Source organism: Gymnoscopelus braueri, assembly GCF_963280865.1.
Source record: "Gymnoscopelus braueri genome assembly, chromosome: 1".
NCBI classification, from domain to species: domain Eukaryota; kingdom Metazoa; phylum Chordata; class Actinopteri; order Myctophiformes; family Myctophidae; genus Gymnoscopelus; species Gymnoscopelus braueri.
In genome coordinates, this window is record NC_137603.1 from 2,159,065 (window position 1) to 2,186,414 (window position 27,350).

The 27,350-nt window shown below is 41.9% G+C and overlaps 2 protein-coding genes across 2 annotated transcripts in view; both read right to left on the reverse strand.

The window, feature by feature from the left end:
• LOC308103887 (GTPase IMAP family member 8-like) overlaps window positions 1-3,984 on the reverse strand; it is a 46,467-nt gene extending 42,483 nt beyond the window's left edge. The window contains exon 1 of the mRNA XM_080454096.1: window positions 3,864-3,984. The gene's annotated coding sequence lies outside the window, so the exon portion shown is untranslated. The remainder of the gene's footprint in view (window positions 1-3,863) is intronic.
• On the reverse strand, window positions 1,086-26,340 carry LOC308082086 (butyrophilin-like protein 1; the record flags this gene model as incomplete). The annotated part of the gene is made up of 4 exons (XM_080423696.1): window positions 26,220-26,340; window positions 17,111-17,446; window positions 3,864-4,136; window positions 1,086-1,120 (listed from the first exon to the last, which is right to left on the reverse strand). Exons 1-4 carry the CDS (start codon window positions 26,329-26,331, stop codon window positions 1,086-1,088), a joined length of 756 nt encoding a protein of 251 aa, XP_080279822.1. The 5' UTR covers window positions 26,332-26,340.
• Between the last annotated feature and the right edge of the window lie 1,010 nt (window positions 26,341-27,350).

Consider the following 27,350-nt stretch of genomic DNA (forward strand, 5'->3'; position numbering starts at 1 on the left):
ACACACACACACACACACACACACACACATGTGTCTCTCTCTCTCTCTCTCTCTCTCTCTCTCTCTCTCTCTCTCTCTCTCTCTCTCTCTCTCTCTCTCTCTCTCTCTCTCTCTCTCTCTCTCACACACACACACACACACACACACACACACACACACACACACACACACCTGTAGCAACTATACGCCGAGATCATAACTTCAGCATGGTACAGGACGTAATATTCCATAAATCATATAAATATAATTTATGAATTATTACAATATATATTGTTATATATGATTTATGATTTATTCGATTTATCGATTTTATATATGATTTATATTGAAACTTACGTCACTGTAACAGTAACGTGAGTTCTTGTCAGACTTGCAATAAATATCCCAATAGTATTACTGTAAACAGAGAATAATGAATGACACACGCCTTCTTAATAAAAATAGTCTCAGAAATGTATTAAGGTGAATAAATGCACAAAAATGATCAGAAATGCCACTGCATTTCGTTGTACGTCGTACTGTGCGATCTATGTGATCTTTCATTCAACGTTTAATGACAGGCTGTTGCTGTCATCAAAGGTCATGACTTAGACCTATGCGGGTTCCCATCGTAGGCCATATTTGGAGGGAGGCCAGGCATGTAACCCCAGGCTCTCTATCCATATATGCTAACTACTAAGGAACCAGTTAGATAACTTAGAACCAAAAGAAATGTATTAGTTCCCCCACTCAAATGAGGGCTTAAATGTTAGTAGATAAAGTAAAACATAGGATATCGTGTGTGGAAAGAAATGAACAGATACTTAAATGACCCAACGCTATCTGGACATGAGAAAGGGGAAAAGAATGGATCATGAAGCCTTAGGGAGGTAGAGACCGCTCCATACATACAGCATATCGTTAGATGTTGCCATAATTCACATGTTTCAGACTCATACGACCTGGTTGGGAGGCTTTTCACGACAGTCCTTTTTTTCAGAGTCCAGAGAGCGGTCAGAGTTCTGCCAGGGTACGGTGGGAGAGATAGAGTGCTAGGGGGCTGCGCCCCTCACCCCTTCTCCCACCCCCCTTTTGGTCCTTTGGGATCAAGTCAGGATCAGAGAAGAGAAGAGCTGGTGGTCTGGTGCAGGAAGAGAGTGAGAACTGGGTGGCCAGTTCTTTTATAGTGAGAAGGAGGGGCCTTCCTCCTTCTTGCCCCATTGGGGGCGTAGTGGAGGCAGCTGGAGTGGCAACCTCCTTCCTACAATATGAAAACTAAAACTTTTCTGCTTAACTATCTTGGGGACTTTCTATTAACACATTTGGCTGGATATTCGGAATCACAATGAATTTAGAATCGTCTAGATACTAATCATGACAGCTTTATGTCAAAATAGGCAGCAGGTAAGCCTCGAAGTCTAATTTACAAGAGAAGCATCACATTTAAAAACACCAAAGTTCATATTATTGTGGTAGTCATAAGACAGGACAATAATTATATATTTTAAAGTCACAGAACATAACACATAAACAGTTTATTCACATTTATTGTCGCTCATTGTCTTGTGCCCCGCCAGTTAGTGTGTGTGACACTGTGAGCGCTTGGCAGGACATTCTTTCATGTTGAAACAGTCTCAGGTTCCATCCTTATCTCGAAAGACTGGCTGTGTGTGTCTGTGGTGAAACATTCCATAGGGCAATAATGGTTTCCTTGCTGTGGACAGTTGGGGCCGGTTGACCCACGGTGAGGGAGGCCATGGTTTTGGGACAACAATGTAATTTTAAAGTCACAGCACATATGATGATATGGGTTCTATTACCCATTCCTAGATGACACACACAACACATTCAATGGTTCCTCTCTTCACCCGACTTGGGCCATACCTGTGGGCCTTTGGTTCAGGGAAACAATGATTTCACAATGTCTTTATCCCATTGTCATAGTGGGGAAAGTAGAGGAGCGAGTGTGGGTGTGTGTGTGTGTTTGGTGAACGGGGGGGTGTGGAAGCAGGCAGCGGACATCTACATTCCTTTCCCTCCTTATCTTTACGACCGGGCTTAGACCTTAACTCCCTTTCCTGGATGGAGCCCAGGGTCCGTGGCAAAAGGGGGTTTTATGACCAGGTCACTGTGGTCCTTATGCTGTGGCAGCGTGTGGGGGAAAAACCTGATTTCTCTTTAATATCCAAAAATGAACGTATCTGCATAAGTCCAATTTTTGGGGTGGTCTTGCGTTCATCACTACACACCCACACACACTCTCGGTAATGTTACATCATGAGGTCTTGCTAGTGTGTGTGTGTGTGTGTGTGTGTGTGTGTGTGTGTGTGTGTGTGTGTGTGTGTGTGTGTGTGTGTGTGTGTGTGTGTGTGTGTGTGTGTGTCTGTGTGTGTGTGCGTGTGTGCATGTGCGTGTGTGTGTGTATGTGTGTGCCAGTGAGGAGGTGACGATTTTGACGTTAGCACATGCGGAAGTGAACTGCAAAAGTATTGGGTAATAATTAGTTTGATATTGACTGTACATCGGGCAAGTACAGTAACGGTATGGGAAGCAGCTGGTGTTATAGGCAGAATACTGAGTAATTTTTTAGGAAAGTGTGGAATTAGTTGGGGCATGTGTCTGCTGTGAGACTGACCACAACGCTGACTCCGCACTCCATGGGTGGCGTCGTCCATTATAGTAGCAGGATAAGTGCATGTAGTGTTTGCCTACAGGAATACTCATAGTTTCACAGTTACACTCGACCTGAGGTATTTCTGTTTAGGCATAGTCCCATTATGCTTTGGGAAGGGTTAAGTCTTCGACAAAACTATCGAATATAGCCAGAATACTGTGGCATATCTGGTTTGGATTTGCAGGTCGTTACACATACAACAACAACAAAAAATCATCATCACAAATATAACAATTGTAATAAAGTGTGAAAACCTTTATGGGCAGAACAACAGGGACCACCACAAAATCTTCAGCGCCCACCATCTATGCTCTGACGCTAAGCCCCTGATCTAGAACAGAGTAGTACCACCCTAGCCTGACACTCAGCCTAAATGTTCATTTCGTTTCACACATTATTCAGTCTGAAAGTCCTCTCAGTGCAGCTGTTTTCTGAGATGGGGGCGTGGCCAAAGTGACTCTCTTTAGCGATTGGTTCATATGGATTATCCCAATCGCACCGGGCCACCGGTTAGATTTTTTCTCCATGGAGCACGACCGTGGATTTCAACTACATTACACTATACCACTACACTATACTGTATATTATCTTAACATTCTTATATTATACCATTATATACTGTATACACTATTGTTGTACTATATTATATTATCATATACACATTATTGTTGTACTATATTATATTATCATATACACATTATTGTTGTACTATATTATATTATCATATACACATTATTGTTGTACTATATTATATTATCATATACTATCTTACACTATTATATTTGCTACTATTGTTATTGTTACTACTTGTATCTCTTTCTGTCTCTCCTCTGTCTCTCCCTCTCTCTCTCTTCTTTCCCCCCGACACGGTCGAGGCAGAAGGCCCCCACCGTAGAGCCTAGGGTCTGCCTGACGTCTGGACTGTGGGGTCTCTGCTCTACATGTAAAGTGTCTTGAGACAACTTGTTGAGATTTGACACTTTAATAAAATTGAATTGAAATAGAAAATGTTCAACCGAGAAAACCCCTTCTTTCTACAGCGTCACCAGACCCTGAATGCAAGGCTAACGATTCAGGGGCTGGAGCCTAAAATCAGCACACACTCAGAGTAGTACTGTCTGAACACCAGCACACACTCAGTGTTACAGTGTGAAAGAGGTGTTTACAGAGCTTATTCAAGGTGTTACAGAATGATGGAAACATTCACTACCTGTGATGGTATGGTGGCCGTCAGCAGTGCGGTTGATGTGTGGCAGGTGAACTCTGCAGGTCACACGACCTGCTGTCCTCACTGTAACGTTGCTCTGGACAATGTAACAGTGTTGAGAAGGTTTCTGTGTCACTGAGGGTTCAGCAGTGATGTTTCCATCACTGTCCTGCCAAGACATCTCAGGTTGTGGATACCAGCACCCAGAATCACATGTCAACGACAAGCCACCATCTTCTGGTCCATTTAAAGAGATCACTGGTTGAGAGACATTCCCTGCAAAAACAAATACATATGATTATCCATCCATCCATCTACAATGACAACAATGGGCCTCATGCAGCAATAAGTTCCTAATGTTTCCTCTTACATTTCTTCCTAAGTGAATTCCTAAGAGAAGTTGAGTCAGATTCATGAAACGTTCTTAAAAGGCAGAATTGTTCGTAACTATGTTCTTGATGATGAAGAATCCCAATCCTCATAACTTGAAGGGGTGTGCCAGTTCATCCTAATTACCATAAGGAGCCTCCCCACCAATCCCCATATAAGGCATGACTGCATGGCTCTGCCTGCAGTCACACCTGTGTGTGATTGCTGCACACAGAAATCACAGGAAACCATACACAGAAATAAAATTGAGAGAATGAAGTAAAGAATACCTAAACTATAAGTCTAAAGATGGTGGAAAACGAGACTCCAAACAAATTTTTTTATTAATTAATAGTTCTGTGGAGGTACTTCTCAAGTGAACAGTAAATTATTGTATTTAATTAATTAGTGTATTTTATTATTTCTCTCACATTAATCAACATATCACCACTAGACATCAATGTACATTTGCTGAAATTAGCTGTTAAAAATGTTATCCATATTTCATGTTCTGGAGTGGGGTTAGTAGTGGATATAAAACATTTTATTACTGAAAGCTGGTGGGTGGATATGGTGGGTCTTTAAGGTAGCAGCTGCTTGGTATGTAATGGGGTGGAAATAGGGGTGTGGTGGGTGATATGGTGGTGCAAGGAGGGGTGTAGAGGGCTATGTGGGGGGGATGGGTATGACGGGTGGGTATAGGGGGGCTTTCAGGTAGGAAGGGGACTGGAAAATGGGGGTGTGGCGAATGTCGGGGATATGGGGGTGGGGGTATGGGGGGGCGATGAGGGTGGGTTGGGTGGGGGGTTATGGGGTGGGTATGGGGCTTGGGCTTCAACTCAACCGGGTCCGTTTGGGTTAGATTGTAATTTCAGACCCGTCTCAAACATTTTCATGTGAAGGACCCCCAAATTCACATGCATTTGGCTGCAGACCCCCACCTGAAAATATTTTTTGCCAGGGAAAAAAGTTCAAGATTTATCAAAATGTTTCGAAAATAGCCGATCTACAAGCTCAAAATGGCCAGTAATGGGACGCGTTGTGAGCTTGTAGATCGGCTATTTTCAAACAAAGTATAAAATAGGGTTAAACTGTTCCTCGTTTGCTGTGGACCCCCTGGAACTCCCTCAAGGACCCCTGGGGGTCCCCAGACCACACTTTGAGAACCACTGCTCTAAAGATATGATAGAAAAATATTATTGTAATTTAAATCCTATATTATACAACTGTAGAATTGAAGAAACTTCGAGAATTAATTATTTTTGCACAAACATGTCAGACTTAAGAACTAAAAGGCCACCCTAAGAGTGCTCTTCAGTGTGTGTAGATTCTGTTCTTACCTGAGAATAGATCACAGCTAAGAAAACATTGGAGTATACCAAAATCTTCTTAAAAACTTCTTAAGTGGGTTTAAGAAGAAATTTCCTCTTAAAGGAGCATTTCACTCCTGGAAGAAGTTCCAGGGGTGACCACAGGGGGGACCACAGCGTATCACTGCCTATAACTTCAACTCCCAGAATGCTTTGCGCACCCACCCTCTCCGACGGGGCGCGGTTCACAAACGCAGCCACCCACATTGCATACGTAATATCATCTACACACCCACAACCAGAGCCTTCTGGCACTGCCCACAACACATGGCTACCCCGGTGCCACCTGGGTATGTTTGGGCATGCGTGGGTACTATAAACTCAAGAAGCGCCATATTCAATTTGTAGAGTAGGAGTTCAGAGTAGTCTTGAGGTGACTTGTTTCTTGGTGTGTATTGAGAGACAGTTATCGTAAACATGACACCGCCTTGTGCAGTACCACATTGCACAGTTACTAAAAGGAAGAATCATCCTGGTGGAGTTAGTGCCTTCACCTTTCCAGTCAAGGATCCAGAGCGTTGCAAGAAGTGGGTCAGAGCAATGAATAACCCGAAGTTGAACGACAGCACACCGCTCAGGGAGCTACAGAACATGAGAGTGTGTAGTTTACACTTCAACCCGGAGGAGTATGAATGTGACCAGATGAGGTATCGTCTCATGGGAGGTCGAAAACCTCGACCAGTACTGTCGACCACCGCGGTTCCTTCCATCAACTTGGACGACGCCGAGTCAGTCGGACCTTCGCCTGCGAAAAGGCGTCGAACACAGGTATACCAAGTTACTGTAATAGTCATAGCACTGTTTTGTTTTGATCGGATCACGGTAATATCTTTAGTATTGCCCTGAAACTAGCCATATGGTTCGCATGATGTTCGTCTGTCACGAGCGTCATGGCGCAAATTCAACCAGGTTTTTAGGTACTTTCTGCATTTACAACCCGTACATCTACATAAACGTTCAGATTTCAAATATAAAGTGCTTACTTCATGGCCACGGATGTTACAATTATGTACGGGCCCCCAGAAGTACCCGTATCTTCCGTATTGTTAAATAAAAAGCATTTTAATCCGATCGGCAGCCATTCTTATCATAGTTATAATGTATCAGAGTGCAATACAACTCCCAATCGATAGGGTCGCATAGTTGAAAGCAATTCAGAGAAAATGGCCACCGATCGGATTAAAATGCTTTTTATTGAACAATACGGAAGATACGGGTACTTAGACCCACCCGATGTATATTGTAACATCCGTGGCAATGGGGTAAGCACTTTATATGTGAAATCTGAACGTTTATGTAGATGACTTCACGACCGTCGTGTGATCCATGGTTATATCTGAGTACATTGAGCAAACATAGCTACGCGTAGCATAACAATGGGTATATATGAATGGCTATCGTTATTATTGCATGTGTCGAAGTTGCCTGGTGTAATATTTCCTTGCCCATCTGAGTTGTTTGTTTTTCGGGTTTGTATTTTCATTTTTACCTATTCCCAAACGTCTTTTTCAATACATGCTGTGAAAAACCCAACTGTAAACCTTTTGTACAGTTTGTTTGTACATCTGTAGGAAAAGGTCAATTCCTTTTTCAAATTCGCTTTACAACGTTGGAAAATAGTTCAATAATACCTCCCCTACAACTGGGCCACATATCTGGGGGGCCAGATGTTTTACAGCAAGTGATTTTATTTTCACTCCATTTACAGTACATCTCCATTTGCTGACTAGTGTCATGCCATTTACCCTGATCTTACACTTCAGAATGCACTTTGTCACACCACAGTTTACAGTGAAATAAGAGTGTGACATTCTTCATAGCATTAGCAACATGATCAGGAAAATAAAAACTAGTCAAAATAATATAAGACCAAATATAACTAATTTCTATATTGCTTGGACAACAGAATCTGATAAATTGTTTGAATTGTACCGCTAAACCATTCCTCACCAGGCCTCACACAGCTGTCCAAATGTTTGAATGTAGTAATAGATCATGTATTTTTTGGACATAACACTATGTTGCTGTTTCTACTCTCATCCAGACAGAGGAACCGTCAACGTCGCTGAACATTGTTCCAGTGGCAGTGCCAGGGGCAAGTCAATCTGTAAGTTAGCCTAGCTGTTTAAAAAACTACTTTACTCTGGTGTCATCCACTTCTAGCGCCATAGAAAATATGCAATGAAAAGTCTGCAAATGTTGACATGAACATCTGGAATGTTGTCATTTGAATACAATCATACTTCCATATGAAAGAGATTGCTTTCAAGTCATGGTTTTCATTCAGACCGCAGGACAACTTTCCAGTGAAGTTGAGACCGATGTGGAGGCGTGTGACCTGGGGGATGAGCGCTACGAGCCTGAGACGATGACGGAGGAGGAGGAGGAGGAGGAGGAGGAGGCGGCGGCGGCGGCATTGAATGGGAAGGGGAAGGTGCTCAAGGGTGGGAAGGTGCTCGTGGATGAGGAGAGGATAATGTCCCTCTTCAAATTCTGCCAGGTGTGTGGTAAATCTATCGCAAAATCAGATGTGCAGAAGCACTATGTTGGTGCACAGCTCAACGTCAAGTGGCGGTGCACTGACGGCCACACAGACACCTGGAGGTCATCGCCGGATGTCAGGGGCATGCCAGAGGTCCACTTACAAGTTGCTGGAGCAGTTGTTTTCACGGGGTGCAGCTTCACTGAGATTGCAGCGTGGGCAAAGACCATGAGACTGCAAATGTTTGGTGCCACAACCTTTCATGAACTTCAAAAGGCCTATCTTCACCCTGCCATTGAGGACCTATATCAGCAGCAGAGGAGAGGACTCTTGGCACGAGTCTACTTTGAGCAGGAAGGCATAGAATATAGTCCTACTAAGGAGCCACAACTCCTGGGAGATGCCAGATGCGACTCTCCTGGATTCAGTGCCAAGTTCTGCCACTACACCTTCATGTTGGAGGACACGAAGGAGATTCTTCACACTGAACTGGTTCAGGTAATGTTGATGTTTTGAAATGTTGTGTTCACAGCAGGATGGTCTGTTTCTAACAGAACATAGTGTAACATTGTGTTACTGAAATAACTTTCTGTACTGCTGCATTTTGTTTCTTGCTCCTCCTTCCAGGTCACAGAAGCCTCCAGCTCTGTTATGATGGAACCACTGGGCTTCAGGCGTGGACTGACAGGTTCTCATATGCTTTATTGCTCTTATGTTGCCTGCCTTGTTATAACTACATTTTCTCATTTTGTGGGTCATTGTACAGCACCTTGTAACTATGTTTTGAAAAGCACTTCATAGATAAACTTTGCTTACTTACAGAGCTGCTTGGTATGGGGTTGTATGTGGACGTGATCGCTACAGATCGCTCTCCCTCGGTCCGAAAGCTGATGAGAGTCGAGTACCCGGAGATCGAACATCAGTTTGACGTATGGCACACAGCTAAAGGTTGGCTCTGGTTCAAAGCTGTATGCACTATATACTATTCATGTTATCATCAGATAGTTGTGGCAGCACATGTAATTTCATGCAATACAGGGCACAATGTTCAGTGTGTGTGTGTGTGTGTGTGTGTGTGTGTGTGTGTGTGTGTGTGTGTGTGTGTGTGTGTGTAGGTTTCCTGAAAAAGTTGAAGACCAGAAGCAAAAAAAAGCCCTGGACGTATTGCGTGGCTGGACAATGTGAGTGTTGAGTCTTTATGCAAAGAAGACGCATATTTCAAACATGTCATTTGTTCAGTGTAATTGTTTATTCTTGTGTATGTTGTTCTTGAAAGGTCCATTTATAACCACATGTGGTTTTCCTGCTCAACATGTGACGGTGACACAGAGGTGAGGGATCGCCAGCAGTACGATTCTGGATTGTTCTCAGACAGTTGCAATTTCTTTCCATTGTGCCAGTCATTACCAAGCAGTCAATAACTGATATTCACAATACTGTAGCTATTGGAGCAGAGGTGGCTGTCCATTCTTCACCATGTATGTGATGAGCACAAGTGGAAAGAGGGTGACGATGAGCACAGCTGCCATCATCTTCCACTGTGCTCAGAGCAGCGACGGAAGAGGATGTGGATGCAGAGGGAGTCTGCATCGTACAAGACGCTGTCCTCCCTGGTCCAGGACAAAAGGCTCCTAAAGGACCTTGGACAAATGGGCCTCTTCAAGCATACTGGTGAGGAATTAGCCCTTGAATGCGATAAGCAATCATAAGTGATTGTCAAGTTGACACCTTTTCAAATGACACATACCAGTTGGTTTACAGTAGATGTTTGTGTGCTTTCATGTTACAACACACAGGTGAGCTTGAGGTGTTCCATAGTGCCCTGCTGAAATACATCCCGAAACGCCAGTCATTATCCTACATGGGGATGAAGGAGAGAGGCCATCTTGCCATTATGGAGCACAACGAGAATGTTGTAAAGAGAAGGCAAGCCACTACTCTTACAGGTGTGTTTTAGGAGCAGATATATGACATATTTTTTTACACTTGCAGCAGACTTTCAATGGTGAGTCCTTGTTGAAACTTTTTTTCCTCCTTTTATTCAGGTGCACCGCGTCACAAGAAGGTCAACTGCAGGCGCTCAGGCACGTGGGTGGAGAAAAAGATTTATAAGCCTCGCACCTACCACTTTAGAGACGCACTAATGCAGCTGGTCATTGAGCGTCGCCGGGACCCAAGTGTGGTGTACAAGGCCCCGACATCTTCACTCAATCTGCCTCAACCATCGGACCTTCCGCCCAACATTGCCCGTACACCTGCCCCCCCACTGCAGGAATTACTTGACAGAAGTCGGAGTCGGTTCCAATAGGTAAGTCCTGCATGTTGTGAAGCTTCTAGTGTTCTCCTTGATTGTTCCCAAAAATGTTGCCAGTCAGTGACACCTCTCCTGTCATATTCTGATGCAGTTGCTGGTGACCATGCTGATGACGGTGATGGGTCTCATCAGTGATGATGAGACTGCCTACAGGATTCCCGCAGGGGACGCTGTGGGCGCTGGGGGCGTGTTCTCTCCTCCACGTCATCAGTGCCCATACCCTAGGTGGGGTTGGCGAAAGGGCCTCTGTGTGGAGTTTGCATGTTCATCCCGTGTTCCCTAGGGTAGGTACCCTCCCTAGAGGGGAAAGGAAATGGTTGGAATAACGTGTTCCTTCCACGCGCTACATCCAACCAGGGAAACTCTCCCCTGTCAGGTGACAAGAAGGTCAGTTGGCTCTCATGCATTGAAGGAGGCATGAGCTCGGCCCTGGCCTCCCTAGGTTGGCAGAGGGAAGGTAGTGCCCAGGATTACATAGACAATTGGCACTGGGTGTAAAAAATGGGGTTACAAAATCGTGGGATACATTTTTTACAGAGAGACTGCCTACAGGAATATGCTCAAATCACTGACACAATGGTGTCATGATAACAACCTCGCACTCAATGAAGGACACCAAGGAGCTGATTATGGACTACAGGAGGCCGGGAAGAGAGCTTGCTCCCCTGTGCATCGACGGTGTCGCAGTGGAGATGGTCAGCAATTTCAAGTTCCTTGTTGTGCTGCCTTATTTCATTGTCATTAGTTGAACCCTGCACCGTTATGTGTCCATACATTTGATCTGCTCATATTGGGAACATTTCACATATCTGACCATTTTCCTTGTGTTTTGTCTATGGCTATTTTCTAATTTCCAGGAGACTGCAAATGATAGCAGCTTTGTTCAACACTTGAAGTTCAAGTACACATGACCAAGGACCTCAAATGGGCCACCCTTGATGTGCTGAAAAAGGCAGAACACTTTCCATCATCAGGCTGAGTGCTGAGCCCTGCTGCTTATCACTCTGGCTACGTGGGACGTCACACAGGCATTATCACTTCTTCATCTATTATGATTATATTTTATAACTGCAATCGTTTCACCCATTGTTTCACACCTGTAAACTTGTGATGTGACAATAACTGTCCTTGAAAGAAGGCCCCTCATGCACGTGAAAGTTGAGCAGAAATGAATATATGGACTTCAAAGTGGGTATGATCACAGTTGAATACCAACACACTGTTTTGGCATAACATTGTCTGAGTGCATTTATGCTTATTCTACAGCCAGGCATTGTGCACAGTATATTATTGCTGCTATCATTTTAGGAACCAAAACATAGAATGTTACTATTATGTTCTTGTCAATCAAGGTGTGACAATTGGAATATTGAATCAAGCTGAAACTATGGAAACTGTTTACCTTGTCATTGCTTGTTTACATTTTGAGTGAATGGAGAATGTTGCATACTACTGTGTAATGCACCGGCTCCAGAGAAAATCCTTGTATGTGCCAATATGGAAGTAAAAAGGAAAAACCTACTACCTGTGTGCTGTGTCCCTTACATTGTGCTCATATACAAGCTATGAAATGTACTGTAAGATGCAACCAGTGTTATTTATCATCCCACAAAGTTGTGATAAGTCTTGATAATATTGAACTCAGGCTAGTAGACTTGCTTACTTTGTAATCTGGTTTTTACTCACCATATCATTTTGAATATGCGAACACTAACACCAAGTTGATAACAGTATAGGCTTCCCCTGCTACATTACATGTGACCAAATACAAATAACTCTGTTTTTGGGCAGTTTTCACTGTTATCTCCGACTAAAACATGGACAGTATACTCATGACGTACACTGTTTATGTAACTTACATGCTAAAAGGAATTCTGTGCCAAATGAGACATCAGACCAGATATGTCTAATGATGGTTCAAAAGTACATTATAGTCCCACAGCTGTAATTGGTATCAAATATGTCAAACTGAAAATACTGGCCAAGTAATGAAATGTACATTTCTCATGAATGGTTATTATAGGCATACCTTCAATGAATATTGCAACCAAATGTGAACAATCTTAGTTTTATTTCCAAAACAAATAAGAAATATGAAAAAAAAAATGTGCTGGATTTCAGCTGAATTTCAGCTGCCTGTGCACCAAATGCATGTCCATGGAGACGAGATGAGCTGTTGGATAAGCAAGATGCCACGGGGGGACCAGCAGGGCAACCGATATGTGTATATGTGTTTGCAATAAACTTAGATCGACATAACCTGGAAAAATAAACCAGAACTAAAGGGGGCTGTTCATAGCTCTTCAAAAGCCTCACGGACTTGCTGGAATCCACGGTATTGTCCCGTTGGTGATGGGTATGCGGATCTGACGGCTTTTATGACGCAGGCCGGTAAGACGATGCGAACTCCTGGACCAAGTTTCTCTCCTTGCAACACCCACTCAACGTAGTGCCTGTAGGCTACCAAACGATACTGACTGAAAGATATAATTGACAAAAGACATGATTACTAATCATTGATTAGATCGGTAGACTACCGTTACATGGACTGGAATATTCCACCTCTATTCAGAATGACAGCTAAAATAATACAAACACCTCATTATGCACCTCACCATTTTCCAATTTTTGTACACGAATAATACTTGTATCTAGCTTCCATGTAGGCCTAAAACAGTTGAGTTGAATGAATATTGTCCATACACTCATGCTCCTGTGACTACCACGGATCTTTCCATTTGACTCTTCAATGCTTACAGTAAATACAGACCTACAGTAGCCTAATATTGACATGTAAAATGCACACACACTGGGTAGAATATTATCCACCTGGAACATTATAACGACCCAGGAGTCTACAATTCATAAGCTAATAAAATAATTGATGCCAGCACTCACGTTGTGTCCCTCGTGTAGGATAGGACAGGCTACTTATTATTTTATTTCAAAAGAGGCAACAATGCAATCAGATCAGGACGCGTAATTGGCTCCATGTACCTTCATCAGCTAGCCATGGTTCACATGACGCATGGTGCCGAGTCCCCCTGGTCTAAAGTTGTGTTGTTTTTCACATTGCCATCTCTCACATAAACATAAACTTTCAGATTTCAAATATAAAGTGCTTACCACCGAGCCATGGATGTTACAAGGCGACGCGAACCGCGATAAGTACCCGTATCTCCCGTATTGTTCAATAAAAAGCATTTTAATCCCATCGCCGGCCATTTTCTCCAAATTGTCTCCGATACTTTCAACCATGCGACACTAATGGTTGGGATGTGTATTGCACTCTGATACATTACAAAACAAAAAAGAAAATGGCCGGCGATGGGATTAAAATGCTTTTTATTGAACAATACGGGAGATACGGGTACTCATCGCGGTCCGCGTCGCCTTGTAACATCCGTGGCTCGGTGGTAAGCACTTTATATTTGAAATCTGAACGTTTATGTTTATGTGAGAGTTGGCAATGTGAAAAAATCGAACACAACTTTAGACCAGGGGGACTCGGCACCATGACTGTCATGGTATGACAGTCATGTTTCAGGGCTAGTGATAGTGGTTACTTTACAGCAATGTTTACTTACTCGTCAGACATGCGTCCATTTGGCCCCTTTGGTTCTGGTTGATTCTCCCAGTTCTTTTTGGGAATCCTGAAGTAGAGTTCCAGGTTATGTCAATCTATGCTTATTGGAAAGCTGTTGTGCACAGTTGTACATATCGGTTGCCCTGTTACCCCCCTGGCATCTTGCTCATCCAACAGCTCATCCAGCAGGAATTGCGCACGGGGGAATTCGTGGCAACAAATACACTCGATGTCTGTCACCATGGGCATGCAATTGGTGCACAGGCACCAAGAAGTGTTCCCGACCCGTGGCTGCTCCACGTCCGCCCCAGCAGCTAATGCTGCCTGCCTGGCTGCTAGAGCAGCAGCCGCCGCCGCCGCCTCTTCCTCGTCCCTGCGCTGGAGCTGTTCATCGCTATACTCCGGTTCAAAAAGATAGCCCTCCTGTATCTCAAAATCAGCCATAACTTGAAAGTAGTCATCTTCCTCCATGGAATCCTCTAACTCAGATATGCGTGCTGACGCCATGATACAAATCTGAACGGGGAACGCATAGCTAAAAAGGGGTGGGTATTATTTACAACTCAAAACAAAGGGGTGGAGTGCAAGAAGGTTCAAGGTTGGACCGAATCTTGGGAACACCCTTTGGGGCTGTCTTTGAAGCTGGTCTGACTGAGACGCGTCGAGACAACATGTAGTGCGGAAAGGAATGAGACATATCTCTCATGATGCAAATAACGTCACAAATATTGCGAAGATTACTAGATATCTAAAAACACAGATTATTCACAAAAAAAACCCAGGATCTTGTTTCTTCACTCCTAAACTTCATTAAAAGACCGAAAACTTCTTCCAGGGGTGAAATGCTCCTTTAAGAACGGTTGCTGCATGAGGCCCAATATTTCTAGTTAGACGTGTGACGAGGAATCGGTAGATCCTCCTAGTACAACAAGCAAAAACATGTAAGACACAGAGATCACACTTTCTTTCCAGCAACAGCTGGGCGAGGCCTACTGTAATCATCATCTATACTAGATTTTCAGGCGTTTTCACCTTGCAGACTTTTTCTAGTATTTTCATACTGAAGAAAAAGACAAGGTCGAAAAGTTGTGTTATTCTCGCTGTGCTGTGAATAAAATTGGAGCATTTTAAAGTGAGTTGCGAGCCGCCATCTTGTTTTTCGTGATTCTGTTTTTGCAGTTTGGCTCAGCACCAAAAAAACGGAGGATGTGCGTTATTCTTTCTTTGGACAGCTAGGAAGATTTACCATCCACGAGTGTAGGAGGAATTACGGTAATAACTGGTGTAGCTGCTGCCATAACTTGTTATTTTTGTCATTATTTTGTTTTCACCAATATTTATTTTATTTTGACAAGCGGTACGGCCTTCGCCTTATATGGTGTGAACCGGTTGAGAGAGCTCACTAGCAGCTCAGAGTGTGATAGACTTCTGTGAGAGTGGTTTTGTTTTTAAGCAGCGTGGCGCTGACCAAAGGTTTGTTTTATTGTTTTCAATGTCAACGTTTAAGTTGTATGTTATGTTTAATTATGAGTTTAATTGATCAATTTGTTTTTGTTTCAGTTTGTTTGTTTATTGGTTATTTTGGGTTTCCTGGACGCATTCATTCCCTTCACTGCAATATGCAGTCAGTGAGGTAAATTTAAGTCCAAGCGTATTTTCTTTCATTATGTTTTTGTATACATTATGTTTATGTCATTCATTGTTTATTTTTTGTCTTGTACCAGTTTTGACATTGGTCAAGTAAGCCGTAAATGTGCTTAATAAAACCATCAGTGACAAAAGCATCCGACTTTGTTTGTGAAGGGAGTGACAAGTTTAAGCTTCTTCGTACGTCAGTGTTGCGCGGGTAACATAGCAGATCTACAAGTCCATAATCTCTCAAGACAGATTCTGCTAAAAGCAGAATGTGTCAGCACCACTGCCCTAAACATGTAGTATTGTTGTTAGTGGGAATAAACACAGAAGGAGTAAGTGGAATAAGAAAGGGGAGGAGCAAAACTAAGTTACTGTTTCTACACTAAAAAGGAGGTGGTGCCCCCAGAGGCAAAAACAAAGGGGGAAATATTTCCCAGATTGACAAGTCCATAACACGTCACATCTGCGATGTGTTATGATCTGCTATGTTAACCGTGTGACACAGTCTTTTGATGAATATGCATACAGAGAGTCTACCTCAGAGCCTGCACGTTGTTTACAGAACTGCAGCTGAGACAGAGACATGTATTGGAGACGAGCTGTTGTGAGAGAGTTATAAAAAAGACCATTAGTGGAGTAAATAACCCATCACAGCACGGAACTCTGTGAAATGAATGCCAGCATGGATGACTGAATTTAGTGTGAAAAACATCACGTCTTGTATACGGGAATACCTATTATAGGATTTACCGTGGGATGCCAAAGATTTAAACTATGCATTTTAATAACAATGTGTCCTCTATTAAAACAACAGCTCACTTTTAAAAGTATGTGTCTGTAGCCTGGCTCCAGCCCCTGAAATCGCTAGCCTCGCATTCAGGGTCTGGTGACGCTGTAGAAGGCGGGGGTTTTCTCGTTTGCAAATCTAAACGACCCAATCGGGATCGGGATAATCCAGTATGAACCAATCTTCAATGAGTCCCACTTTGGCCACGCCCCCATCTCAGAAAACGGCTGCACTGAGAGGGCTTTCAGACTGAATGATGGAGTGAAACCAAATGAAAGTTCAGGCTGAGTGTCAGGCTGATGTAGCTGTGCTTGGTGCAATGATTTTATAGTAGCCTATCTTATGTTTTAACATTATTAGCTTATCTTTAATATGACAATACAAAACGTTAACTCTTAATGGAGCGCGGACCGTCCGTCCGCTCGTCCATCCGTCCATTCTATAGAAAGCAATGTTCAGGAGTTGATTTTGAGAAGTCTTGTTCAAAAAACAATTAATGAAAACATTTTTCTTGCTCTTTCTTCCTTCTTATTTCAAGTTTCATTTGGCATGCTTACACATGAAACGAAAATTGTACTGAGGACCAGCACTGTACAATAAGTCTAAAATAAACTAAAAATGACTAACAGTAATAATAAGCATATCTAAAAATTAAAAACAGCAGGGTCTATCATTTTTACATCCATTTGAAGGACACTAAATCTTACCAACAAGGAGATTGATCAAACTGCTGCTCCTCAGGTCAGGAGCAAAACACTTGTAGGTCCCCTCGTCTGAGAGCTTCACACTGGTCAGCTTCAGTGAGATGTTACCAAGTTGCAGCTCCTCAGCAAATAGAGACGTCCTCTTTACGTACAACGGGTTCTGAGGGACAGTATTGTAACGTCCATTTTGGAGGACATGCACGTAAACCGGCTTCAGGTCGGATCTGGACCACTCCACTGTCTGCCTGGCCATGTTGACAGGTGGTTCAATGTGACATGGAAGGATCACCTCATCTCCCACTTTGACCAGCACGTCCTGAGACCCAATCACCTGTTTTCCTTGAGACAAAACAAAATGAAGCATGGTGTTACTGTAGTTCATGATGCACACTGGAGTCATACGCTGTGAGTTAGAGTTTTGATTTTTTTATTACATTGTATTGATTTGCACAAATAACATACACACACATAATACTATTTATTTCCTAGGAAGAGGTGACAGAAATATTGTTGTGCCGGTGAGGTAAGAAACCCTAGGAGGGCTTATATGAGAACCTCACCGTTTACATTACATATAATTTGAATGTATTATTATTTTAAAAATGAATACAAATAATACATATTTGATGGAAAATTGCCCCCTGGTGGTGTTACGTATGGACCATGTTACAGTGGTGGACAGTAAAGGAGTAAATGTACTTATGAGTACTGTACTTTACACTAGCATGTTTCTGGCTTCCCCTCCGCTCGACCTCTTTGTTACATCTTGTATGGGTGTATAGGAGTAAAAGTATTTAGTTCTGGTTGCTCAGTCATTTCTATTTGATTTTTTATAGGTGTTTCTGCAGGCTTTGTATAACGTGGTGGTTCTACAAGCACATCAGGTGGTTTCAGAGAGTTACAAGGTCCTATAAATTCATTGTCAAAACAGTACAGCAATTCATTGATATAAAAATTAAGAAAAGTACTTCTACTTTTACTTTTACTTGTACTTTAAGTATTTTTAAAGGTATGTACTGTAAAACACATAATGAGATCTGCTTAAAGAGGCAATAAGTATGTGATACATTTTTTGTTTGAATTGCAAGTGCAAGCGTGTATATGTGTATGAATGTGTGTGATAGTGTATGTCCTGTAAGTCACAAAAACTCAATAACAAATATATATACAAAAAAAGAAGAGGCACTATATAACCTTTTTTAGTGAATAAAATGTAATTTTGTCCAATCTGTATGGTAGAGTGTGTTGATACAATATAACTTATATAATTGGGGTGGTTATATTTTATCTCCCTGCTCTTCTATTGAGACATTTACATTGTGTCAAAGGTCATGTCTCACCTAGACACAGGATCTGACATGCATTTTGACCTGATGTGTTCGTATAGGAAATCAAAGGTTATTTGTGTGGAGACCAAGCAAGTCGACTTGTCTCTGTGCCATCTTGTTTTGACAGGGTGAAGTTCACCGCTGTGCATGTCGGCGTCATCTTGTTTTGACAAGGTGAAGTTAACGGTTGTGCGTGTGGGTATATATATGAAAATACAGATAACAGCTTCTTCTTTGTGACCACATTGTGATCACAAAGAACCACATGCCTTGCAAACAAAACCTGCCTCTCTGCAACCACCATCTCTGCAGGCATGGATGCAGATTTATGTTGGGTGGGTAGGGTACTCAACAACAAGTCTCACACACATCAACCAAATTTTAACCCCTTAATCAGAAATACCTGATGAAAGTCAGTTGGAAACATTGGGCCTCATGCAGCAATAAGTTCCTAATGTTTCCTCTTACATTTCTTCCTAAGTGACTTCCTAAGTAAAGTCGAGTCAGATTCATGAAACGTTCTTAAAAGGCAGAATTGTTCGTAACTATGTTCTTATGATGATGAATCCCAATCCTCGTAATTTGAAGGGGTGTGCCAGTTAATCCTAATTACCATAGGGAGCCGCCCACCAATCCCCATATAAGGCATCACTGCATGGCTCTGCGAGAGAATTAAGTAAAGAAATACCTAAACTAAAGTCTAAAGATGGTTGAACACCAGACTCCAAACATAAAAATAAATAAATCAATAGTTCTGTGGAGGTACTTCTGAAGTGAACAGCAAATTATTTTATTTAATTAATGAATGAATGTATTTTATTATTTCTCTCACATTAATCAACTTATCACCACTAGACATCAATGTAAATTTGCTGAAATTAGCTGTTAAAAATGTTATCCATATTTCATGTTCAGGAGTAGGGTTAGTAGTGGATATAATACATGTTATTACTGAAAGCTGGTGGGTGGATATGGAGGGTCTTTAAGGTAGCAGCTGCTTGGTATGTAATGGGGTGGAAATAGGGGTGTGGTGGGTGATATGGTGGTGCAAGGAGGGGTGTAGGGGGCTGTGTGGGGGGTATGGGGATGGGTGTGACGGGTGGGTATAGGGGGGCTTTCAGGTAGGAAGGGGACAGGAAAATGGGGGTGTGGCGAATGTCGGGGATATGGGGGTGGGGGTATAGGGGGGCGATGAGGGTGGGGTCCCCCCTCCCTCGTGCCATATCACACCAGAAATGTAGTATGTTGGATGTCTTATGCTAGGAGCAAGATGTTCCACAATAACATGGCCCATGTCATTACTGCCATTACCCTCTCCTCTGCCTCCTGCATTGGATGCAGGATAGGTGGGCACTAGGGACATATGGGCACCTCAATGTAAATTTGGCTATTTTGTCCAAAATTGAAAAAATATATATATTTGAAAAATGGTCTTAAGTATTGTAAACTATACATGATGTGAACATGCAGGGTATACATCATTATCATCCATCCATCTTCAACCGCTTATCCGGAGTCGGGTCGCGTACGGGTCGGGTACATCATTATCAGACTTAATTATATCCATCAACTTCTTGTTGATGTGACTGAAAATGACTGGATATACAGGTTTTGTAGCAATTGTAGAAATATTAACCTTAATTGCCGAATGTTTAAGCATATTCTAATCATGTACACTTTACTTTAAAACATTTTCCAAATATTTTATTTCTTAACATGTTGGATAAAATATCCAATTTTACATCGAGGTGCCAACATGTCCCTAGTGCCCAGCTATCCCGTTATCCTTGCCTCATACCACAAACTAGCCCCCTCCCTCCGGAAATCTCATTTGCATTTGATTTCAGGAAAGAGTCTGGCCTATGGGCAATTTGGGAGCTGGGCTGGATTAGTACCGTTGAGTGACAACCCCTTCAGCCAATTAGCAGATAATAATAGTTAGTCTCATCAGTACAGACAGTGCTTCAACCTCAAAAGGGCCACTTAGCTGCCCTAATATTAGGGATGTCCCGATCCGATCACGTGATCTGGGATCGGGGGCGATCACGTCATTTTCAAAAGATCGGAATCGCGAAAAAAAGATCGGGATCGGGAATGAATATTTTTTTTGTATTCATTAATATTTTATTGTATTAATAAAATATTTGTATTATTTTATTTAACGTTACAAAACACGTCTTAAAGTCATCATTTTAACGCCGTCATATGGAGAAGTATTCTCCCTCGGTAAAACACCTCGTATGGAAAAGACGTCTCTCTCTGTAACGCGCTGGCTGTTTCTACAGGCTGCAGCGCCTAAATCCCCACCCCTCCCCTCTCCCCACTCTACACTCACTCAGACACACACACTCAAACACACACACTCTCACACTCACACACACACACACACACACACACACACACACACACACACACACACACACACACACACACACACACAGTGCCACAGTGCCACAGAGGCAGACGCAAGTGGAGGAGTAGCACTGGTCGTCAACGTTGTAAAACATCGTGGATAGAGGACTGGAATAATAACTGATCATCATACAGTACATCTCAAATATAAGTCTACTACTAGCCTTTGCTGCTGTTGTCATCTCGAATTGACCAGCCAAACTAAAATCCACGATTTTAGAGAGTTGCTCCAACTTCCTTGGATTAGATCAGTGTGATCAGATCAGATGCGATGCGTTTTCAACACAAATGCGCATATTATTGCCTGTCAGCTGTGTAACACTAGCTGGTTAACCACCGCATTGACCACATAGCAACCAACAGCACTATTATATATACATTAATGTCAGCTGTGTGTGTCTGTGTGTCTGTGTGTCTGGGTGTCTGGGTGTCTGTCTGTCTGTCTGTCTGTCTGTCTGTCTGTCTGTCTGTCTGTCTGTGTGTGTGTGTGTGTGTGTGTGTGTGTGTGTGTGTGTGTGTGTGTGTGTGTGTGTGTGTGTGTGTGTGTGTGTGTGTGTGTGTGCGTGTGTGTGCGTGTGCGTGTGTGTGTGTTTAATATCCAACTGAATGTATATCAAGTAATTCACTGTAGAGCAGGGGTCTTCAACAGGGGGTCGGGGACCCCTAGGGGGTTCTCAGAGTTACTATAGGTGGGTCTCCAAATCTTTGTGTGATAGGACCTTTATCTTTTATTTACATTAACCACATGAACCCTAATATCCCTATATTCTGAGGGGAACATTAGAAGAGGTAGAGTGTAGAGGGGAAAAGAGCAGACCAAGTACAGAGCCTAGGGTCAACTTTACTAAGTACTGAGAGTTTGACATGTCTGATAAATACACTGATGACAGTGCTGTCAAACAAGTCTATGAAGCTATCTATGAAATCTATGAAAAGGTTTAATCTGCAACACAAATTTTATACAATATGTAGTGGGGGTCCCTGCTTCATCTCTCTCTTAGGGGTCCTTGACCTAAAAAACCTTGGGGACCCCTGCTGTAGTACTCAGAGTAGACCCTCTCCCTCACGCTAAACTTAAATGACTTCTAAGTTCCACTTCTCCCCAAAAAGACAACTTTATTTTCCATCCTGAATGACAAGTCTAATATTATTATTGTATTTTGGCTATGTGCAATAACTGCAAGCCACAATGTTCAGAGATTCAGTATTTGTTTTAATTTCTTTAATTAACATTTATTTTGTTGGCAATAATTCAACTGAGTGTTTTGAGACATATTGTCTTTTATTGCTACAAAATAAATGATAAAAAGAAATTCTACATGCATAAATAATATATATAGCCTATATATATTTTTTTAATGAAAAGATCGGACCCCTAACTAATATAGAGATTGCTGGCTTTTCAAAAGACAGTGTTACTTGAGAACAGAAGGAGATCAAGTTCTACCAGCTAAACCATTTGGTTTGGCAAGGTACGGTAGCTAGTGCATTCCATTAAGGTGAGCAGGTATTCTCTGTTGATGAGAAAGTCCAAGGCATGCACACGTAACAATGGGAAAAGACACACCCTACAAGCTACACTTGATTTGTTTTGATTTATTAGACATGATAATTACATGTTAAATGCTTCTCACGGAAACTTCAAGGATAAAATGCCAATGGAACACTGCAACAAGGAAACTTGAGAGACAAAAAAGATAAGTACATGATGAGTGATTAATGAAGGGCATGACAGGATTGTAATTGAATGCAGTGTCACAATAGTTTAATGTGAAGGCACCTGACTTTGATCAGAGGTGAGCTAACTTTTAGGTTGGAGGAGGTCCTAGGCTGTGGATGGAGGGGTTACCATGGATTATGATTGTGGAGTGTTATTATAGTTGTTATTGTCATTATTGGACACTTTGAAACATTGTCTCTCAACTAACGACAACCAGTTTCACTTGTCCAGTTCTGCCCTGCTTTGCCTTGGTAGCAAATAGCTGCTTCTGAACCAGGGGTCATCAACATATCCGTACATCAGTTATTTTAAGTCTGTGGCAAGACTTGTCTTGTCTATGTCCGTGGCACTCTTTTTTTCCTTTTTGTTTTTCCTTTTTGTATAAAAAATACTATATATAGCCTACATATTTTTCATTATAATGTAAAAACATATTCTAAGATACACAATTGAATGTTAAAAAAAATGTGTTTGAATAATTTTGATGACTCATAAAGTGTCGGGATGACATGCTCATTAATATGTTGCAGGAGATTTGTGGTATTGTATGTTGTACCCGTACATGATTGCATCATGTGAGGACAACAAGACAACAAGATTCCCTGAAAAAGTCAAAACATCCGTTTAATCCTTTGTGGGATACTAGTATTTATATTTTTTAAGACAATTAATGGAGTGTATGAGGTTTGTCAGACAATGAAACAATTCAAGTCAACTGTAATGTGAGTGACCACAGTGAGAAATGGTGCAGGAAAAGAGTAAAAACAAAAGGCATGTCATCTGTTGAGAAGGAGCACCGGAGGGCAGAACTGGAGTAAAGTAAAGTTAATTTATGTCAGCTGAGAGGAAGCGTTTCAAAGTGTCCAATAATGCTAATAATAACCATAATAACACTCCGCAATCATAATCCATGGAAACCCTTGATCCACAGCCTCACCATCAGACCTCCTCCTTACCTCTTTTTTTTTTTTTTTTTTTTTTTTTTTCTAAATTTTTATCCCGCTATTTTGTAACCCTATTTTTTACACCCAGTGCCAATTGTCTATGTAATCCTGGGCACTACCTTCCCTCTGCCAACCTAGGGAGGCCAGGGCCGAGCTCATGCCTCCTTCAATGCATGAGAGCCAACTGACCTTCTTGTCACCTGACAGGGGAGAATTTCCCTGGTTGGACGTAGCGCGTGGAAGGAACACGTTATTCCAACCAGTTCCCTTCCCCTCCATCAGGCGCCCCGGCTGGCCAGGGGGAGGCAGTATAGTGACCAGGATTACTGCATGTTTTTGTGAGGGTACCTACCCTAGGAGACACAGGGAGAACATACCAACTCCACACAGAAAGGCCCTTTCGCCAACCCCACCTAGGGTATGGGCACTGATGACGCGGAGGAGAGAACACGCCCCCAGCGCCCATAGCTTCCCCTGCGGGAATCGAACCCAGGACCTTCTAGCTGTGAGGCGACAGCACTACCGACTGTGCCACCTCCTCCTTACCTCTGATCAAAGTTAGGCACCTTTGCATCAAACTATTGTGACACTGCATTCCTTTAAATCCTGTCATGCCCTTCATGAATCACTCATCGTGTACTGTACATTTTTCATAGTTCGATTCGGCATACCGTAGACTGTCTCATGTTCACCTTAATGGAAACCACAACTCTTAAAGTTGACACACAAAAAACTAGTTTAGCTGGCAGAACTTAATCTCTTCCTGTCCTCAAGTATGGCCCTTTTGCTGTCTTGTTGTCAATTGTGTGTACATGGTACCATGTGTAATAGGCCTACTAAAAATCTCCTGCAACTCATGTAATGAGCATGTTACCTTACAAGTCACAAAAGTTATTCAAACGCAATTTTATTTGTTTCTACATTATAATGAAAAAAATATATAGGCTATTATCTAGAATCTTAAAAAAATAAATAAAATAAAAACCTGGGTGGGAGGGGCACTTGACATCACTGCATCAGGTGAAAAGTGAGACTAAAACTGACTGATGGCAGCCAGTTCATTTAAATTAAAATTATAAATAATATTTATAATAGTGAAATTATAATTATTTGTAAATGTTCGTCTTGATAAGGGCCACGTATGTAGGGCAGGCCTTAAAAAAATTAAATGATATATTATTCATTAAAAAAAAAATTGAGGCAAAAAGGCAGGTGTTCAAGCACCCCCCCCCCTCCCCTCTGCATGTGCCTGACACACAAACACACACACACACACACACACACACACACACCAGGGACGTGCTAATCCGGTGGCCGCGCACTTTACGGGCCTCTCTATCTGAGATTCCCAGGCTGAATTAGGGGCCCAGCACGTCCCTGACACACACACACACACACAATGTGTGCAGAGGCAGCTAACGAGAAGTTTAACTTTTTACAGCAGCGTTGCAATGCGCGAGGCATGCCGATGGCTTTACTTGGTCACAGCTGTAAGGTTAATCGCAACTTTGCCTGATTCAGTTTGTCTTGTTATTAAGGAATCAACTCTTTTCAGTAGGCTATACGTGTGTTCATTGTAGATGCCGTTTGAAATGGGTTTCATGCATGAGTGATTCATTAACATACCACACTGTCTGTATAGGCTACTCCTCTGCCCCACAGTTCTGTTGAATCCCAGTTTCCGCATCATATTAACTGGGACTGGGTTATTGTGCCATTTGAACGGCACCAATTGGTGCTGGGAGTCTAGGAACGTCCCGGGGGCGGTTTCACTGGCGCTCCTCGAGCAGAGGCAGAAAAGACGTCATCCACCACTTCATTTTCTACGTGCTGCTAGTCAAAATATTCTCCTCTTGATCCACACTTAGTTCCAGTTTTGAGCCACGATTGCATAATTTTAAGTCCGCTATTTATTACTTGCCACCATTTAACTTGTTGTTCTGATCGTGGCAAATACCAAAACGCTCGCCCCAAAACACAGTCGCCCCGGGGCAAATCTGACGGTATTCACCTGGTATTCCTAAACTTAACCTCAGTAAACTATGTAGTAGGCCTAAACACACTCTGCGTACCACCAGAGGGGGCCTCACGTACCACAGGTTGAGAACCACTGCTATTGAGCATATGATTATTTTTGGGGGGTTGGGGCCTGAAAAGCAGTGGTGTAAAGTAACTAAGTACATTTACTCAAGTACGGTATCTAAGTAAAATGTCAAAGTATTTTTACTTTACTGGAGTATTTCCAATTTCCAGTACTTTTACTTCTACTCCACTACATCTCAGAGGCAAATATTGTACTTTTACTCCACTACAATTATTTGAAAACTTTAGTCACCAGTTACTTTGTAGATTTTGATTATTATTATAAAACATACATTAACCACGTCAGCCCTACAGTATATACATTTCGGCCATTCGAAAATAGCAGATCTACAAGCTCACAATGTGTTTTTTGAAAACTTTAAATGGGACATATTCTGCATAATGAGCTATTTTACTGTTGCTACTTAAAGTATATTTTGATACCAATAGTTTTGTGCTTTTACTGTACATTTTTAATTCCAGACGTTTTACTTTTAACAGAGTATTTCTACATTGCAGTATTGATACTTTTACTTAAATAAAACATTTGAGTACTTTTTCCACCACTGTGTATAAATAACTTTTATAGCCCAGGCCATATGTAGTATAATGTAATGTAACGTTACCTGTCACAGATGTGTTGTACCAGCTGGTCCATAAGAACATGTAGAAATAAATCCATGATTTTACACAATAAACACTGACTGGGAAGGACAGAGACACCGAGTGAACCGCCATTGTGGGACAGAGAAATGGAACTTTATTACTTTCGTTTTCATCTTTGTGTTGCATTGATTGTGTTACAATAGACATGGTTCACATGACGCTCGTTTGTCACAATTATCATGGCGCAACTTGTTCCTGGTTTTGGATTTTTTTTTCCATTTACAACCCGTATCTACATAAACGTGGATGTAACAAGTTGAAACGCTTCGGTGACGGTCTAACTACAGTAAGTACCCGTATCTTCCGTATTGTTCAATATTTTTTTTTTTAATGCTATCGGTGGTCATTTTCTCATAGAGTTATAATGTATCAGAGTGCAATACACCTCTCAACCGATAGGGTCACGCTGTAGAAAGTATATGAAGGACATTTTAAGAAAATGGCCACCAATTGGATTAAAATGCTTTATATTGAACAATGCAGTAGATACGGATACTTAGATCTAAGCGTTTTAACTTGTTATATCCATGGCCGTGAGGTCATTACTTTATATTTGAAATGTGAACGTTTATGTAGATGTACGGGTTGTAAATGGAGAAAGTTCAAAAACCAGGAACAAGTTGCGCCATGACTGTCATTATATGACAGTCATGTTTCAGGGCTGGTGACAGTAGATGTCGCTGTTGCTCTATCATTTTATCACGTTCTGCAATATGAACGTCTCGCATCAACAACCTTTCCACCCGGAGCCGGAGGCTATCACCCTATTTTTTGTTTTACTTCTACTCCACTACTCCACTACACATACTTGAAAACTTTAGTTATAGTTACTTTGCAGATTTTGCCTATTATTACAAAACATGCATTAACCACTTCAGCCCTATATACATTTCAGCCATTTGAAAATAGCAGATCTACAAGCTCACATTTTAAAACTTGTGAAATGGGACATTCTGCATAATGAACACTTTCTACTTTTGGTACTTTTAAGTACATTTTGATACCAATACTTGTGTACCTTTACTCAAGTACATTTTGAATTCCAGATTTTTTACTTGTAACCCCCTTGATAAGTAGGGTGACCAGATGTC